This window comes from Dromiciops gliroides, chromosome 5, assembly GCF_019393635.1.
Source record: "Dromiciops gliroides isolate mDroGli1 chromosome 5, mDroGli1.pri, whole genome shotgun sequence".
In the NCBI taxonomy this organism is placed as follows: Eukaryota; Metazoa; Chordata; class Mammalia; order Microbiotheria; family Microbiotheriidae; genus Dromiciops; species Dromiciops gliroides.
The window spans coordinates 240,571,067-240,589,550 of record NC_057865.1 but is presented as its reverse complement, the minus strand read 5'-3'; the positions used below and the strand labels follow the sequence as shown (position 1 = coordinate 240,589,550).

General features: G+C 39.0%; 1 protein-coding gene across 1 annotated transcript; it reads left to right on the top strand.

Moving 5' to 3' along the window:
• The first annotated feature begins 2,447 nt into the window (after positions 1-2,447).
• LOC122729001 lies at positions 2,448-18,354 on the top strand. Its single transcript, XM_043967684.1, has 6 exons — positions 2,448-2,743; positions 8,654-8,738; positions 11,762-11,879; positions 14,849-14,947; positions 15,654-15,752; positions 18,171-18,354. The coding sequence occupies exons 1-6, from the start codon at positions 2,448-2,450 to the stop codon at positions 18,299-18,301; spliced, it is 828 nt and encodes a 275-aa protein (XP_043823619.1). The 3' UTR covers positions 18,302-18,354.
• Positions 18,355-18,484: the final 130 nt, after the last annotated feature.

Genomic DNA, 18,484 nt, shown 5'->3' with positions numbered 1-18,484 from the left:
GCAAAGAGTTGGGAATTGGAGCCAATTAAAAACTCCACAGTGTGTGTAGCAAGCACACAAAACCAATGGTATTGTAAGCTTCATGAACAGAAATGTACTGTTCCTAATGGATGAGGTGAAGGCCCTAGCATATCTTGCCTTGGTTAGACAACATCTAGAGTATATTGGAATATTTGCTCTTGGAGGGGGTGACTTTTCCATCACTAGAAGTCTTCAAGCAGAGCCTGTTTGACTCAAAGAATGAGATGAGAGAAAATAATGGGTTTTGGGGCTACCAGAGGCCCCCACTGGAGGGCCTAACTCTGGAGCCTTGCCTGATCTCTTTCAGAGCCAGCCCAGAGTCAGCAAAGTTGGACCTAAGACACTGAATACAGACAATAGAGATTAAAACCACACTTAGGTGAAAGCTTTTCCCTCCAGAGGGTCTGTCCTCTGGACTTTGACCACCCTCAAGTCCAGTAAACCAATAGATGTGAATGATGCTAGCCAAATAGCTTGAAGCAGTGTTGTAAGGGCTGCCTCTCCCCTGGACAGCAGGGAACTTACTCTCTCTTGGCCTGGGATGCTGGAAGAAGCAGCCAGGCACCTTTCTCTCTCTCTCTCTCTCTCTCCTCTAACCTAAGAGCTTCAGAACTTTCAGAGCCAGGTGCTCTCTCTTTACTAATATTTAATATGCTTTAACAAATGCTTAATGCCCCAAACTGATGCTAAAGGCTCAAATTTATAAGTAGCAATATATGAGAAACACCAGCTAAGTTCCCTAAAACTTGGGACAGAGATAGGCGCCCAGATATAATTTCAAACGACACAGCTGGCAACCACAAAGGGCATTGTAGACCCTGAAATCTTCTGATCTTTTCTTCAAGCAAGCTGGGGAAGAAATTCTATGATTGTATGTTTCACCTGTTTTCACTGATGTTTATGTGCCTATCTCTTTAAGTCTCCAGGTGCTTGTTCTGGCCTTTTTTTTTCTTCCCTAAGTACCTGCTTTGCTTTCTGGAACTTTAATCTGGTTAATTAGACAGAGATTAAAAAAATTTATTTGAGAGAATTTTAGGCTATAATTTTATAAGATCATGTTAGGGACTTGCTTAGGTGCATTTTTTATTTTTATTTCTTTTTTTGGTTTAGTAAAGCAACTTCTGAATTACAATATGGGGTTTAAAAATGCCAAACCCTACTTGATTGTTGAGGGGTCTCCCTTAGAAAAGCCACTCATGTCTTAGGATGAGGGTAAATTAGAAGTGAAACCAGAGCTGACCAAGAGAAAGCTTATCAAACTGTGTTTTAGGTGGCAAAAACCTTACTCTACCTTATTAGGAGTTCAGCCATTGTGGCCCATGTTCGGGTCATTTAATTTTCAAACACTGAGGGATCTGACACTAATCCTGACCTGTAAACACCCCAAACAGTGAAGGTCTTGGTCTGTCTGGAGCTGATGAACAGGCTTGGAATCCTCATCAGGGGCCAGCAAGCAGCTTCTATCCTCCCCTCCCCCACTCATGCCTCCTCAGCTGAGCCCTCCTCTGAGCAAGCTCTGACTCCCTCTGCATTCTTTTCCAATTCCAACACTCCACCTTTCTCCCCCAAATCTCCATGTGAACACCAGTCTTCTTGTTGGTCCCTGTCACATGACCACAGTCCCTGCTGCTCAGAAGGAGAAGCTGGATGGCTCTTCTCTATCTCATTGATTTTCCAGGGTAGACAGAGTAGTAGTTACAAGGGGGAGAAGCAATCAGTTTTGCACAGGCCCCAAAGCCACCTCAGCATCTAAATAATTGGAGGGGTTTTCTTTGTTGGTGTGGTTGTTGTTCCTTTGACTTTTTTTTTCTACAAAGAATGAGGGTTAAGTGACTTGCCCAGGGTGACACAGCTGGTGAAGTGTGCAGTGTCCTAAACCGCATTTGAACTCAGGTCTTCCTGAATCCAGGGCCAGTGCTTTATCCACTGCGCCCCCTAGCGGCCCGTTCGTTCCTTTGACTTCTAAAGAAGGCTACCTCATTCCCAATGCTTTTAACATGTGCAGACACAGCCTAATTGCCAGGCGATTGACTTGATGACAGCTGTGGACAAGGAAGAGCCATGGCTGGGACAGCAGCATGCTTCATTGTTACACCTTAGGAAAGAAAAAGTACACTTTGGGATTTGAGGCGAAAGAAAAGGGAAATCATAGATTAAGACGGCAAAAGGAGTGGAGGAATGAAATCTCTGTCCTGCCCTAGCTAAGGCTAGGCTTGTTTTCACAACAGAAGCCCTGGCAACAGGGACCCTCTCCTTGCCTAGAGGTGGTCTCCGTGCCCCACCTTCCCTTAAGAAATGGTCTTTTCTCCCTCCTCCTCTTTGGGCGGGGATGGGGGCGGAGCTACGCCTCCAGCCAATCCGAGGCTTAAGGACTTCACAATGGGAAGTGTGACTTCAGTGCTGGGGCCGGTTTGTTGACATTGACCATGGCTGAGGCAGCAGTCGTCCTGGCGCTGCCGTGTCGGAGACAGCTCTTTTTCCCCGCTCCCCGCTACTTTGTTGTCAGCTTTTGCTGGTATTCTACATATCCCGCAATTGATAGTTTTCCCGCTTTGGGAAGTCTTACCCACTCCTCCCCTGATCCCCACCTCCACCTCCACCTCCACCTTCTCCTCTCCTCCATAACCGCACTTTTTCAGTCAATCTCCAGCGGGAGAATGACAATAGGTCAATTTTTAAATTTCTTCACCAATTGGATCGGCATGTTGAGAATTCAACGCAGGTAAGAAGGGGAAAGACCAGGGTCCCGGCGCAGCTCCTTGGGGTGGGAGCCCATGAGGCATATTTTCTTGAAATTTTGGTTTCCCACTTTTCTCTCTCTTCGGGGAACCTGAAGGGAGAAAGCCTAGTTCTGAAATGACTACCTCAAATTTTGGCGATCGCATTAGAGTTTGTAAAGAAAACTTTTCCCCACCCGGAATTTGGAACCCTTTTTGAATTTGGGATTCCTCCCCCTCCCGCGGAAAATATCGGAATGAAAAAAGAGTCAAAGACATGGAATAGCTTTAAAAAGAAGTATTTCTATTTCCCCTGTTTTGCTTTGAATTTTTTTGGAGGTGTGTGTGTGTGTGTGTGTGTGTGTGTGTGTGTGTGTGTGTGTGTGTGTGTGTGTAATGGGGGCGGTATAACTCCCTGCCCTTCCTAGCTGAGATTCATCTTCACTACGAATATGTCTTATAGCCACTCTCTAAATTTGAGATTGCATACCAAACTACAATAATTGCAGTAAGCATTTCTGTCCTTTTCCCTGGTTCCACTTCTGCCTGTTTTACTCTTCTTTAATAAGCATATTTACACCATTTATACCAAAGACAGAAGCAAATATTTTTGGACAGTGGATAAAATTGTCATAGGCGTTTCAAGCCTAGGAGGACGGTATCATTCTATCACAAATTTAGCACTGTTATCTTAATGTGAATTACAGTTTCTGTCAGGTAAATTCAGTTTATTTTACTGCGTGTGTATTACTCCAGAGAAAATGCTAAGTTGTTTTAAGGGGGAAAAAAGGGTTGATTTCTGCTAAGTTTCAAGTGGTGCTTTAAACTTGAATTCAGATTAAGATTGGTTAATTTCATCCCGGACTTTGCAAATAGTTTTTAAAAACCATGCTTGATGTTGCTCTCCCTAATGAAAACGGATTTGGAATATGCTCATTAATATGACTGAAATTGTTTGTGTAATACTGTATTAATTTCTTACATTATTTTTATGGGTGATATTCATACCTTGCTTAGTTAACTTTTTACAACTGTTTCCCTAGTTAGTACCACCTAAAATTCATATTTTATGTAAATAGTTTCTTTCAGAATTTCTTTGGAAACTTCTTTTGCATGGAAATGGAAATTACCATTCACTTGGCTGCCCATCGCTTCCTCCATATTCATGTACTCTTTTTATAATCCAGATCTATACTCACTCTCTTCCCCATCCTTGCCTGCCTTTACACCCTCTTCCACCAAGAAGTTCCCATTTCAGGGACCACGATTAAAACTGACTCAGCAGGTATCACGATCTGGAAGCAGAGTAAGCTATACTAAGTAGGTTGCCAGTAGAGTCTGAATTGAAGGCCCCCAGAGACAGAACCAGAAGTAGCCACATGAATTGATAACTAAACTTTAAAGTGATGTGTTAAGAAATCAAGTACTGACAAATATGTCAGAAGACAGAGTCAAGCCTGAAGAACTGCAGTGGGTTTAGAGCTATCCATGAGGGAGACAAGAAGGTCATGAGTTTTGAAGGAAGATAGGATTTAGATGAGATGGATGGACTACCTTTCAAGGAGAGGAAGTGGGATTGTCCCTGGTATCTTCCAGGTTCAAAGAGTATTCAAGTTACCAGGGAGTTGTCTGTGGGAGTGGTGAGAGGTTGGAGAGTTAGCTGGGGTCCAGATTGTAAAAGGTCTTTATTGCCAGACAAAGAAGTTTTGACTTTCACCTGTAGAGACATGAAGTTGTGCTGGGGGATGATGTGTGCAAAGTGGTTTGTTTCAGTGAATGCCTAGGATGTATTGAAGCAGATCTTGGAAGCAGAGGATCAGTTCTAACTCTATTTTAGGAGTGAAGTAATCAGAGCTTGAGCTGAATGGAGGGTTTGGGGAATGTAAAGAGACTTCTCTTAAAGATCTCAGAAAATCAGAACCAATATGAATTATTGAGTGAGTGGGTATGGGAAGAAGAGGAAAAGACAAAGATGGTTTTTGAGCTTAGTTGACTGGAAGAAGGGTGATCCTGTCCACAGAAATGGCCAAATTCAGCTTTTATCTTTCTGCTTCTTTTGTCATGCTTCCCTCCATTTTCTCTTGCCCAGCTCTGAATAAAATCATAGGGCTGGAGGGACCTTAGTGATCATCTGGTTCAGAGCCTTCATTTGACAGATGAACCTGAAGCTTAATTTACAGGACTTGCCTAAGCTCCTCTAAGTAGCAAGAAGCAGTGATGAGTCAGCTCCTTCTACTTTTCTACTCCACCATGCCATTTTGCATTCATGAACCTTATGCCCTCTTTATATATTTTTTTTTCTTCTCATCTCACTTGAACTTTCTTAGCCATTTTGACCTTTTTGTGCTTAGGTGGTACCTACTTAGGTGGTACCTTAGAGTAGGTGTCCTTTTTAAAAAAATAACATTTTTTCAGTAGGTATTTTTTAAATAATATTTTATTTTGTCCCAATTACTTGTAAAACCAATTTTAATGGCTTTTCAAAAAAGGTTTGAGTTCTAAATTATATGCCTCATGCCCTCCCCTCTCCCTGAGGCTATAAGGTTATTCATGTGCAATCATATAAAGCATTTCCATATTTGTCATTTTGTGGAAGAAAACTTGAAAACTCTACCCCCCAAACCCCAACAAACAAACAAACAAACAAAAAGAAAGTGAAAATAGTACTCCATCTGTATTCAGGTGCTATCAGGTCTTTTCTAGAGGAGGATAACATTTTTCATCATGTCTTGAGAATAGCTAAGTCATTCATTCATAGTTTGTCATTGTGTGTCATTTTCTGGTTCTACTCACTTCACTCTCTATCCGTTCATGTTTTCCTGAAATCATCCTGCTTGTCATTTCTGGTAACACAAAAATATTCCGTTGCAATCATATATCACAATTTGTTCATCCATTCCCCAATGGATGAACATCCCTTCAATTTTTACTTCTTTCCCACCATAAAAAGAACTGCTATAAATATTTTTGTATAAATAAGTCCCCCCCCCACTCTTCAAAATTTCTTTGGAATAAACACGTAGAAATGGTATTGCTGGATCAAAGGGTATGCACAGTCCTTTGTGCATAGTCTCAAATTGATCTCCAGATTGGTTACATCATTTCACAACTCCACCAACAGTTAGGGTCGGGGTTCTTAACCTAGGCTCCACAGACTACCAAGGTCATTGATAAATGACAGTGATGTAAACAAAAAGCATCAATGTTTAAACAAAGAAATATTCTTGTTGATTATTAAAATCTGCAAAATTTCCCATATATATACATATATCTATATATATATGGGAAACTCCACAGGTTCTCTTTTTAACTGCAAGTCAGAGAACACAGACATTCTTAATCTATTTGATTTTTCCTGTGTAGAAAGGCTAAATAATTCTTGAGTCTTCAATGCATTTGACAACCTCCTTTTACAGTTATCTTAAGAATCACTCTCTCCATTACCTCTGTTGCTGACGCCCTAGAGGACAACCCTCTGACTGGTTCAGATGGTTTTCCCCCATATTTGTTTTCTATGCTACCATTTTGATGTCAGTCGGCCAAAAAACATTGATGAAGTGAAGTACCTGTCCTCTGGGATTCAGGCACTGTGTTAGGTGCTGAGGATAGAAGTGCAAAGGATGAAAAAAATCCCTCCTCTAAAGCAGCACGTCTGAGACTGTCATTAGTATAAAGGTGGTGGTTCCACTGACCTTGGGGTGAAAAGAACTTGGTCTACAAATCTCCATAGATCTTTTCTATTTCTCAGCTCTATTGTCCTCCTTCTAGTTCTCCACTCTCTTTAATACCCTTAGCTTAAGTGTGCTTTCTTGGACCTTCTATCAAGCATTCTTTAAATGTGTTTTTCCCCCCACTGTTTTCACTTTTGTATGAGGCAATACTTCTCATAATCTTCTATCATCTTTTCTTTGTCAAGTTCTTCTTACCAGACTTTCTATTCTAAGCTGGTTTTGGCCTGACTGCTATCACTTTAGCAGAATCGGATTGCTCCCTGAAGCAGTTTCTGGGCCTCTTGAGTTTTCTTTTTTGTTTTTTGAACTTTTTTTTTTTAAGTGAGGCAATTGGGGTTAAAGTGACTTGCCCAGGGTCACACAGCCAGTAAGTATTAAGTGTCCGAGGCCAGATTTGAACTCAGGTACTCCTGACTTGAGGGCCGGTGCTCTATCCACTGCGCCACCTAGCTGCCCCCGAGTTTTCTTTTTATGGCAGTTGATCTACACTCCTTAAATTTCTGTAGGAAAATGTTATCATCCATTTTGAATGAATGAATGATAAAACATTTATTAAGCACTTCCTTCCTGACTGCCACTTGGCAAAGTCCTAGGGATACAAATGCAAGAAGCAAGACAGGCCCTTGCCTCAAGGAGCTCACCTTCCAAGTGGGAAACAGAACATATTGAGGAATGGTGGCTGTGACTGTAGGACATCTAATCTTTCCTGGAGTGTTTCTGTTGATTTGATAAGTGTTTTCAGAGCAAGACTTTTAAGGAGGGAGGAGGAGGGGAGGGACTGGAAGGGCAATGAAAAGAAGGAAGGGCAGGTGAGATTTACCTTAAGCAAGATAGGGCAGGTGATGGGGGAGTAACAGTAGTGGTCATGGATCTGGTTGGACTATAGTGAATGGTAACCATTGGAAAGCTAGATTTCATAAGCATGACATGCAGATGAGTGGGGAATAGCCATTCCTTTGAACCCCCTTCTATTTTGGGGGTTCAGTAGTTTGTTTAAATAGGTCATGTTGAAGCCTGGTGCTTACAAGTTAGTGTTCTGGTTATATACTGATAGATGATTCAGGAAGGCAAAGTACTATTTCTTATTGCTTCCTATTAAACATGGTGGGAAAGCATAGTATTATAGAAAGAACACTAGACTTGGAGTCTAGAGAGTTGTCCTGCACCCTCTTCCCTCTTTGTACCCTCTTGCAACAGTCTCATAAGCTTCCATGCCTTCACTTATCTTTACAGAGGTTACTTTCAGATACAGATAGCAGGACTCTCCTGAGGTCTAATCCCATGTCCTCAACGGATACTGGATGTTTCTAACTGGGGGTCCCATAGAAATCTCAAACACCACATGTACAAAATGGACAAGATTGTCTTCTCACTTAACCCTTCTCTTCAACTTCTTTCTGTTTAGGGCACCACCATCCCTTCAGTTACATAGGATTTATGAATTTGTTTAATACAGTTGTATGTGATTATCATATGGGTTTGTTGCTGGGTTTTATGTCCCATTTTGAATTATTTATTACATTAATTCCCACATGACCTTGATGAGGTTGGAAGTCAATCAGAGTCTTCCTCTGGTGACCCAATCTGCACCTAAATTGAAAAAATCCATCCATAACCAAGCCTTTGTTACAAACCTACTGTTTGTCAGGCACTGTCGTTGACAAAACCAAGCAATCCTTTAAATTCTTAAGGAAGTTACATTTTGTTGAGGGTGTCAGCATGTACACACAGAAGTAAATACATATATGTATATGTGTACACAAGCCTGTGTAATATACACGCTATATACAAAGTCATTTTAGCAGAATATGCACAATTCCGGTCGTCAGAAAATGCCTGGTATAGAAGGTGTTCCTTGAGCTTTAGCTAAGAAGGCAGCCTGGGAATCTAAGAGACAGAGGTGAGGAGGAGCTGTGTTTTAAGGCTAGGACACCAAGCCCTTGAAGGGTAAGGAAACAGGAGAGAGATCATCATGTACAAAACCATGACATGGTTTAGTGTAAGAGAATAAAGTCCTGAAAGGTGGGACCAGCAGAGGTCAATTACAAAGACTATTTACGTTCAATTGTTTGCATTTGTAAAAATATAGAGATATATGCATATAGATATATGTAAAGAGAGAGATTATATGAAATAATCTAAGTCTTTTGAGTGAGAGATTTTTCTTCTTGCTTCATCTAACAGAGAGCCTGATCTCTTTGATGGAAAAAAAGTATCTTTTGTGGATGCAGATACATCTGGCCGTCTTCAAGATCTGGAGATCAAGGAGGTATGTATGATGACAGATACAATTTGTTTTTAGCCAAAGTCTGTAAGAAGGCATTTAGGGAAACATGGAAGTACCACATGGAAGCAGTTACTAAAAGACAGCTAATGAGTCTGTGGATGAAGAATCAATATGATTTTCTCCCTTGGTGCTAGAGATGGTATGGCCTAAGTGCATGTAGACAGGAGGTGTCAAAGCCAGAAAGACCTAGTCTTGTCTCAGACATATACTAGCTTTGTGACTCTGGGCAAGTCACTTCACTTCTAAGTTACCTGCACAACTCTGAATGATTCTGAGTTGCAGAGAAGGGACTGCCCTTCATTGGCAGAAGAAGCTCCTTCCTCAGTGGGAGAACACTATACCAATGAAAAAATGTTACAGGTCCAGAAGCTTTCCCTTTCCTTGTGAAGGTGGAAATTGTAGTTGTCAGAAAGAGATGAGAATGAAGTGAAGCAGAATGGGGGAATGAACATCAAGAATACAAATCGTTGCCATTGTTTCTTACATTTCAGAATTGTGTGCTGCTTCTTATGGTATTTATTCTTAAGCATTCTGTGTCTTCTTGCCTCTGTCTTGCCGATGTAATCCTTTATGTTAATATGTAAATACATTTTAGAATGATAAATTCTATTATGAATAGTTTTTATATTATATTACATAAATAATATTATAATAATATAAAGAATTGTTTTCTGACCAGTTCCTGAGTACATTGTAAAGTGTTCTAAATTACCTTAAACACTTATGTGTCTGAATATCCCTTTGGAAATATAATTTCCAGTTGCTTAATCTTTTCACTGAAATGAATTTGTAGTTTGAATACTTACACATGTGTGTATGTGTGTGTGTGTGTGTGTGTGTGTGTGTGCTTGTGTTTTCTGTGTGTGTGTATGTGTGTGAGTGAGATCTCTCCTAGGACTGACAGCTTTCATGATCCTTTGCTCATGTCAACAACTCCTTAATCTTGGCATCTCCTAGACTTACTTTCTGTTCCCTGATAGGTTGCTCCCATAGTTTAAGTTGGTTGCTGCTGCTTATGCATATTGTCTTCTAAAGTCCTCCTCATTGCTTCATTACAATTTCCCCTTGGGCAACAAGTAAGGATTCATTCCTCCCAGTAGCTGCTCTTGCTCAGATAGGAAGGCAGCTTACAGAAGATATTGCACATCTTAGTTTGCTTGGTTATCTAGAATATTCAGTTCTTCATATACCACAGAGTTGAGTATATTTTCTGTTGCTCTGGTTACATTTTCTTTAATGGTATTCCTATAGCCTTAGTAACCTGAGTTATCATGTCTAATTTTGGTTCACTATCGTGTTCATTTTCATGTCATATGAAAACTTTGCATCAGAGGAAAAGGTGAAGGATTATTCTATACTTTTATATAGAAGCTGATTTTGTGTGAGTAGCTTGGGTTAATGTTTTTTAGAAGCAATATGCCAATAAATTACCTATATAGATAGAGTATCATGATCCATCCCACAAAACATGTTACATGCCACAGCATAAAGACAAGAAACATTACTGTGGAAGGTGGTGACCTGGGCTCCATGTTAAAAATACAAAATGAATATCAATATGGGAAATGATGCATTGCATGTTTATAAGAACACTTCTTAGTCGACCATACATCAAAAAGAGAAATTATGTATGCCTTTTTTTAGGTTATAAAACCTCTACATTTTCTCTACATATATTAAAGTAGTAGTCTATGTTTTATTTTTATGATGTGTCACTTTTCCTAAACTTTTGTTTAAAAAAAAGTCTCCCTCCATGAGCCAAGGGAACCCTACAGGAAGTATGAGGGGAAGAGGATAAGGAAGGAAAGGTGAAAAAAAAGGGAGCGCAGAGTAGGGGAGGGGACAGTCAGAAGTAAAACACTTTTGAGGAGGAATAGTTTAAAAGAAGATAGAAAATAGAGTAAATATCATGGGAAGGGAATAGAATGGAGGGAAATAGTTATGATGATTGAATATAATGGAAAAACGTATGGTACCTACTTTGCTGGGCTAATAAGAAGAAAATTCTTCGTCAGGTTTAAGGTACTTTATTTAAGTTATGATGAACAGGATACTATCAGAAAAACTTGGAAAGACCTACATGAACTGAAGCAGAGTGAAATGTACTGTTTACAAATTAACAGCAATAGTTTAAGGTGATCTGCTGGGAAGCATGTGGTTATTTTCAGCGAGGCAGTGATCCAATATAACCCTGAAGGACTTATGACAGTAGCAACCCATCTACAGAGAAAGACGCAATAGTATCTGAAAATAGATGGAAACACATTTTTTTCAGCCGGAGGGGGGGAAGGGGAGGGTTGGGGAGGGGGGACAGTTAGGGTTGGGTGACTTGCCTGGGGTCACACAGCAGCTGGTGAGTGTTGGGTGTCTGAGGCTGGATTTGAGCTAGGGTGCTCCTGGTTCCAGGGCCGGTGCTCTGTCCACTGTGCCACCTAGCTGCCCCTGGAAACACATTAAAAAAAAATTTTTTTTTTCCTCTTTCACAATTCCTCAATTTGAAGTTTTGGGGTTTTTTTTGTTTTTTGTTTTCTCTCACAACCTAGCTAATGTGGGAATGTTTTCCATGACTACTCATGTATACCTTATTTTGAAGTGCTTGAGTTCTAGTGGGTGGGGGGTGGGAATGGAGGAGGAAGAGAAGTTGGAACACAAACTTTTACAAAATTGATGTTAAAATTTGTTTTTACATATATTTTGGAAAATAAAATTCTATTCAATTTTAAAAAGTCTCCTATGAAACAGCTAATATTCTTTCAAAGCTATTGTAATGAGAGAAAACAAACACAGGCTTCTTAGGATTTTATTTGCACTTTCTTGACTTATATTATGCCAATATGGAGTCTGTTGTTATTTTTCTGCTTTCTTATTTCTTGAAATATGTTAACATTTTTAAAAGACTCCCAGTTTTCGCTTTTCCTCAAAGTTATTTTAAGACATTGCTTTAGATTTTTGGAATGACATTAAACACATTGTGATAATAAAATTCTATGCCCTGCTTTTGTTAGGATGAACAAACAAAGGAAAATAAAGAGGAAGAGATACCACCATGCCATGAAGACAACACGGGCAAGGCAATGGAACCGGAGAATGCACATGTTCTTAAATATGGACATGATGAATCAGGTGATAACTCTAATATGAAAAGAGTAACTTACTGTTTACATTATGAGTAAGAACCATAATACCTCTTCACAAATTTGTTTTATGTTTTCATCTTTTTGTTCTTTCCAAGGCTTTTCCTTCAAAATGTTTGGATCTTTGTGTATTACTTATGTTTTTATAATATATGTAGAGTGGGATATGCCTTAAAATTTCCCCATGAGACAATATTTCCTCACAATAGTTTTATTAGGCAAGTTTATCAAAACGTGTTATGCTTTTATATTTGACACCTATTTAATTTTTTTCATTTAATTCATAAATGAATTCAAGAACACAAAAGTCTCTTGTCTATGTGTACTGAGCATTAGACTAGGTCTTGGGAAGCTTAAAGTTTTGTTAAGATATTGTACTTGCTATAAAGGGAGCTTACAATGTGGGGTAGTGCATTGAGATAACCATACAATACTCATTTATGTAAAAGGATCATAGAATTCTTGAATTGCAGAACTGGAAGGCACTTCTAGTCATTCTACTTCAACAGTTCTTGAAGAGGAGGAACCAGTTCTACCACATCCCCAATAAGTGCCTTATAGCTTCCTCCTGAACACCTCCAGTAATGAGGATCATATTATGATGTCTTCTTCTTTGGTTTCTTCCCATTTGGAGGAAGTTTTTCCTTAATTAAAAAATTTATTTCTTTATAACTTTTAACCCTATTTCCATTCTCACATTTGTCTTCATGAAGATGGAGAACAATGGGTTTTCAGGAATCCTCAAATAGTCATACTTTCCACAAAATGTCACCTCAGACATCAGTTTATTTATTTGTTGGCTTATTTTTTTGTCTTTGATCTTTTTATTGTCTTAGTAACATTGCAACCGGGATTTCAAAAATATTCTTATAATTAGGCATACCTCATGTTATTCAATAATGCCAACTGAAAGCCAACCAGCCATTGTCTCCTCCTGTATGATGCTTAATTAGCTAGCTGCCTTTTTAATTTTCTTTTTGAATTCGTTGTTGGTTTGTATACCTTCATAAACCAATTGTTCTGCCATCCTATAGAAAGAGTTCCTTTCCTGCTCCATGATGCAGCTCCATGGTATTGGAGAATTTCCATGAAGTTGATAATGCTTAAGGAAATCCTCACTATTTTGTTACCTCATGCCACTAATGAAGTAGTAAATATTTGTCAAGTGACTAATTTGTGAAAGGCACTATGTGAGGCATAAGGGGTGGGCGCGGGGACACAGAAACTAAAATGAAACTATCCATATTTTCCTAAACCATGGGAGACAGAAGAGTACATACAAAATAAATACAAAGTGATTTGGAAGGGACTGGACAAGTGAGGAAGGCCCCAGTTTCTGGAGACAACAACAGGGAAGGTTTCTACATTGGGGGTGTGACTTTAGTTGAGCTCTGAAGGATACAAGGGATGATAATGAGTGGAGAAACATAAAGAGATCATTCCAGGCATAGAAGACAGCCTATACAAAGGCATAGAGATGGAACAGGGACTATCAGGAGGGAAATAGCAAGAACTACCTGAACTTTAGAGTATGTGAAGGTAAATACCCTGATAAGGCCAGATACTTAGACTGGAGACAAGTTATAAAGGGTTTGAAATGGTTAATTTCATCTCAGCAGGATTAGGAAACTTTGGGAATTTATTTAGTGGCTGATTTTGGCAGCTGTGTGGAAGAGGGATAGCAAAGGGGTAGACAAATGGGAGACAGAAGTTTGGGCCAGGACTCAGGTAGGAGGAGAGGGCCAGGGATGGTGGGGTGGGGGAGGCATATGAGAGAGATACTATGGAGGTAGAATTAGCAGGATTTGGTAACTACCAGGATGTGTGAGGAGCGGGATAGTGAGGGGTCCAGGACGACACTGAGGCTACAAGCCCTCATGACTAGTGAGTGGTGCTGGTGCTAGGATTCTTGCTTGTAATCCAAGCTCTTCTGCCTCCTGGGATATCATATTCCAAGTCTTCTCATCCTTTAATGGAGAAGCTGCTGAGTCCTGTGAAATCCTGACTGTGGCTCCTTGATCTTTAAATTGGTTGTGTTGGGTTTTTTGGGTTTTTTTTCTGGCTGCTTGCAATATGATTTTTTCCTTGGCCTGATAGTTCTGTTAATTTGGCTTCAAGATTCCTTGGAGTTTTCATTTTGGGATCTCTTTCAGGAAGTGATGAGTAGATTCTTTCAATAACAATTTTACCCTCTGGTTCCAGGATATCAGGGCCGTGTTACTTGATAATTTCTTGAAAGATTCTTTCTAGGCTCTTTTTTTGTTCTTATTTTTGTTTTTTTGTGAGGCAATTGGGGTTAAGTGACTTGCCCAGGGTCACACAGCTAGTAAGTATTAAGTGTCTGAGGCTGGATTTGAACTCAGGTGCTCCTGACTCCAGGGCTGGTGCTCTATCCACTGTGCCACCTAGCTGCCCCCGAGGCTCTTTTTTTGATCACAGCTTTCAGGTAGTCCAATAATTCTTAAATTATCTTTACTTGGGGCAGCTAGGTGGTGCAGTGGATAAAGCACCGGCCCTGAATTCAGGAGGACCTGAGTTCAAATCTGGCCTCAGACACATAACACTTACTAGCTGTGTGACCCTGGGCAAGTCACTTAACCCCCATTGCCCCGCAAAACAAAACAAAACAAAACAAAATGATCTTTACTTGGTACCTTACTCTTTGGCAATGAACCTTTCCAAACTTAGCAATGTAAACTTCAAAGACAGAAAGCCTGTTTCCAGGGCTGTGCTGAAAACTGTCCTAGCTACGTAGTAGGACCCAGTAGAACTTGAATTTTGTATTTGTGGATACAAGGTCACGTCATCTACTGGTGAAATATAAGAATTGGGTAGAGGTGGAGTGTCAGTAGCTTATGCTTTAAAAATAAAATGGCAGTCATTTCTGAATAATATTAAAGTTTTTATCATAATGTGTCAATTAAGTTACTCTTGACATAATATTCATGTTCCATATAGATCTCCCTAAGAAGGGAAAGAGATTTTGGTTGAGAAGAAGGAAGCAAGTTGTTCGAAATGGTAAAAACGCTTGTGATCCACAATCATCCCCAAATCCTGGTGAGTAATTATTGGGGGAAAAAAAAAGGTTTTTTTCCAAAACATTTTTGAAGAATTTCTAAGTCCTAAAGAAGCAGGTTTTCTTTCACCTTTCTAGTGCTGTCTGCAGGAAGGCAGCCAGGAGAGTGAGAAGTACTAAAATCTCATCCCACAAGAATGTGTTGAATGAACTGTCATCATTTAGCCTAAACAAGAGAAGGTATAGGAAGAATGCTGGGATCTCTGTCCAAAGTTTGAAAGAGAGATTAGAATAATTATATCTACCATGAGAATACAGTAGGATCAATGGATGGGAGCTACCAGTGGATTGGAGCTGCCAGTCAGGATGGTAGATCTTCTTCCCTGGCACATGGAAATCCTTCTACCCCTTAGTGTGTGGCCTAGTGAACTGTTTTATCCAAAATTAAATTCATCACCCGCTACCCGACTCTTTGGCAATGAACCTTTCCAAACGTAGCAAGGTAAACTTGAATAGCAGAAAGCCTGTTGCCACGTCTGTCCTGAAAAATTTCTAGCTTGGTAGGTGAGGCCTAGTAGAACTTGAATTTTGTGTTCATGGATAGAAAGCCACTTCTACTCCTGATGAAATATAAGAAAAGGATACAGATGGAATATCAGTAGCCTGTGCTTTAAAAAGTTTTTTTACTCATTTACTCATAATGTGTCAATTAACTTATTCCTGACATAATATTTATATTCCATGTAGATCTCAATAGGAGCAGAAATTGGGTATCCAGGATGTTGAAACGTAACCAAGTCATACCAATAGGAGTTAATCCAAATCCACACCGAGAAATTATCCCTGGTAAGTAATTAGTCAAAAAAGATTTTTTTCCTCAAAACATTTTGGAAGAATTTCTCTGTCCTACATGAGCAGGTTTTCACTCTTGTCCAAAAAAAAAAAAAAAAGTCAGTCATGGTAACCCTAGCAAATAATCTTTCTTCTCATAGTGAAAGTAGGAGTTAACTTTGTGTGTTTTTTCCTCAAGTGCTCTTGTAAAGTCTGTGAACAGATTGCTATATATGGAATATAGTGCCTTGTTGAATTGAGATCCCAGAGAATAGTATTTTTCATGCGAATACCTTAAAGTTCAGTTATGTTAACTTGCCTGTATCATTTGGACACATTGCATAATATTGTAAAGCCTACTCAAAGTGTCTGATTCTTAATTTATAATTTTCCTTTGACTCTAAAATGATTGAACTTAAAGTTTGTCAACTTCCTTGGACGTTTTTGTTAGTAATCCTTAATTGAATTTGAAAGCTATTTCTTGTTAAGGCTGTGCCAAGTTTTTTCCTTTGATCCTAGGCGAATAAAATTTGATATATAAATAATGATGCTAACTGCCTTTAATTAAAAATGTAACTGGAAAACATTTAAAACAAGTCTAAAGATATCTAAAAGTGTCATTCATTCTTTTATTCTTTGGGCTTTTTGTTTATTCATCATGCCTAATTCAACAAGGATACTGTCAGCAGATGCACAGCTTGACAGCTCTGTGATATTTGTGAATGTTTTTATTTTCCTTCAGTTGGCTGCCATACCCCTATAGTCCCTAGACTTCTAAAACTTGTACCTCTTGGTGAAATGAATCACAATGGGAATGGAATAAGATCATTATTTCATGCCTCCTCTGTATACTCTCTATCCATTTTTACACATTTCAACAAATTAATATGCAATTTTTGAAAATTGGCTTTGATGATTTTCTTCTGATTTCAAAAATATTTTCTTTTATTTTTGCTCCCTTAAGTACGTTGGTGTCTGTAGACTTTATGTGATATTCTTGAAGTGCTGCTGTCAAAATATTCTAGCTAGCACTTGACCATCACAATTAGTCCAATAATGCTAGAAGAGACAAGGAATAAAGTCTTTAAGTGTTTACATTTTAAAAAGAGCTTGTTTAGTAGTAACATGAAGGAATGTTAAGTTGTTCATTGTATGTTAAATATCTGTGCCATGAGTCTACTCTCATGTAAATAAACATCTTGAATACAAAATATTCAGATGAAGTTCTAGGCAAAAGCAGTAGAAGAATTAAGGATTAAACTCTGGAGGTCTAAAGAGAATGGATATTCTTATTAAGTTCACCTGACCGCGCACATATTTAATTAAATACTATGTGTTCTGAGTGGACATGTACTTTTGGAGTTCCTTATTTTGGTGTGTGTTGAACTCTGAAAATAGTTTTTAAAGATGTGAATCAGGTAAGGAAATTTGTGTGAAATTATCTTATATCTGAAGCTTTGCCAGATGATAATTCAGGAATGACTCTAGAGTTTAAAACTTCATAGAAGGGCCGCTAGGTGGCGCAGTGGAGAAAGCACCGACCATGGATTCAGGAGGACCTGAGTTCAAATATGACCTCAGACACTTAACCCTGGGCAAGTCACTCACTGCCCAGCAAAGGAAAAAAAAACCAAAACACCTTAATAGAGTACGAAGCCTGGAAGGAAGCTTAAAGCTTTTTCCAGGTGGAGTCAGAGGACTGAGCATCTGTTGTTCACAGCATTCAGTGTGTACAAAAGTCACAGGGGCAGGAGATAGAGCAGTGTGAATGCCTGGGGCATACACAATGGGAAGCGAATTGTGTGAAATCAGTTTAGAAAGATAGGCCAGAGTTGGATTCAGAATGTTTTGAAATGTCAAGTTAGAGTTTAAATGTTATCCTGGAAACCATTAGACATTTCCTTGATAATCTTGTAATATATTCATTGAGTGTGAATGTGGTAAACCCTAAGCGGTTCATTTGAATTGAAAAAAAGGAGTCACATTTCTTAGTAAAGGAATAAGAATTTATGATAAAGAACAAAATAAGACATGTGCTTCTTTATCCCAAATGAGGCTGAAATTCTCTGATAATGTGATGCTATTTCTCCCAAAGTATGAGGCAGTATTAGAGAGTAACTTGGAAGTAGTTGGGAGAGGTGGTAGTTACTTCTCTCATGCAGGTTTGTTAGCTATCTTTTGATGCTGTTATAAAACCCAAGCCAAATTTATCACCAGGTATAGAGTCAAGCTTTTATCCCAGTGGTTTAAAGTTTTGTTTTGTTTTGTTTTGTTTTGTTTTGTAGGATTCCTTAGGGAAATGTGATGAGTTTTCCCTCCAAGCCCTTCTTCCTGAAACCTAGGGTCGCCTGTGTAGAGATTGTGATTTGAAAATAGAAATCAATGTAGTAAATTTGTTTTAATTATGTCTTGGTTTCTTTTCTTTTGATATAGATTTCTGTGGAAAGTCTCTGCTACTACTGACTTTATGTCATGACCAAACAGTGATACTGATGATTTTATCCCATCATCATTCTCACTGGTGTTTTTTATCAAGAATGACAAATTATTACGGACTGGTTTAACTTCTGAACAATTTATTTTTGCAAAGAAGAAAATATTCTCTACGTTATAACCTTCAGACATTGTATGTTTAGGTTCACTGAGATTTCTTCCAGAGATCTGATTACTTCCATTGGACCTCATTCGTCAATTTTTTTTTCTTTGAACCTAAGTTATTATTTCTACTTGCTCTTCATTATTTAAAG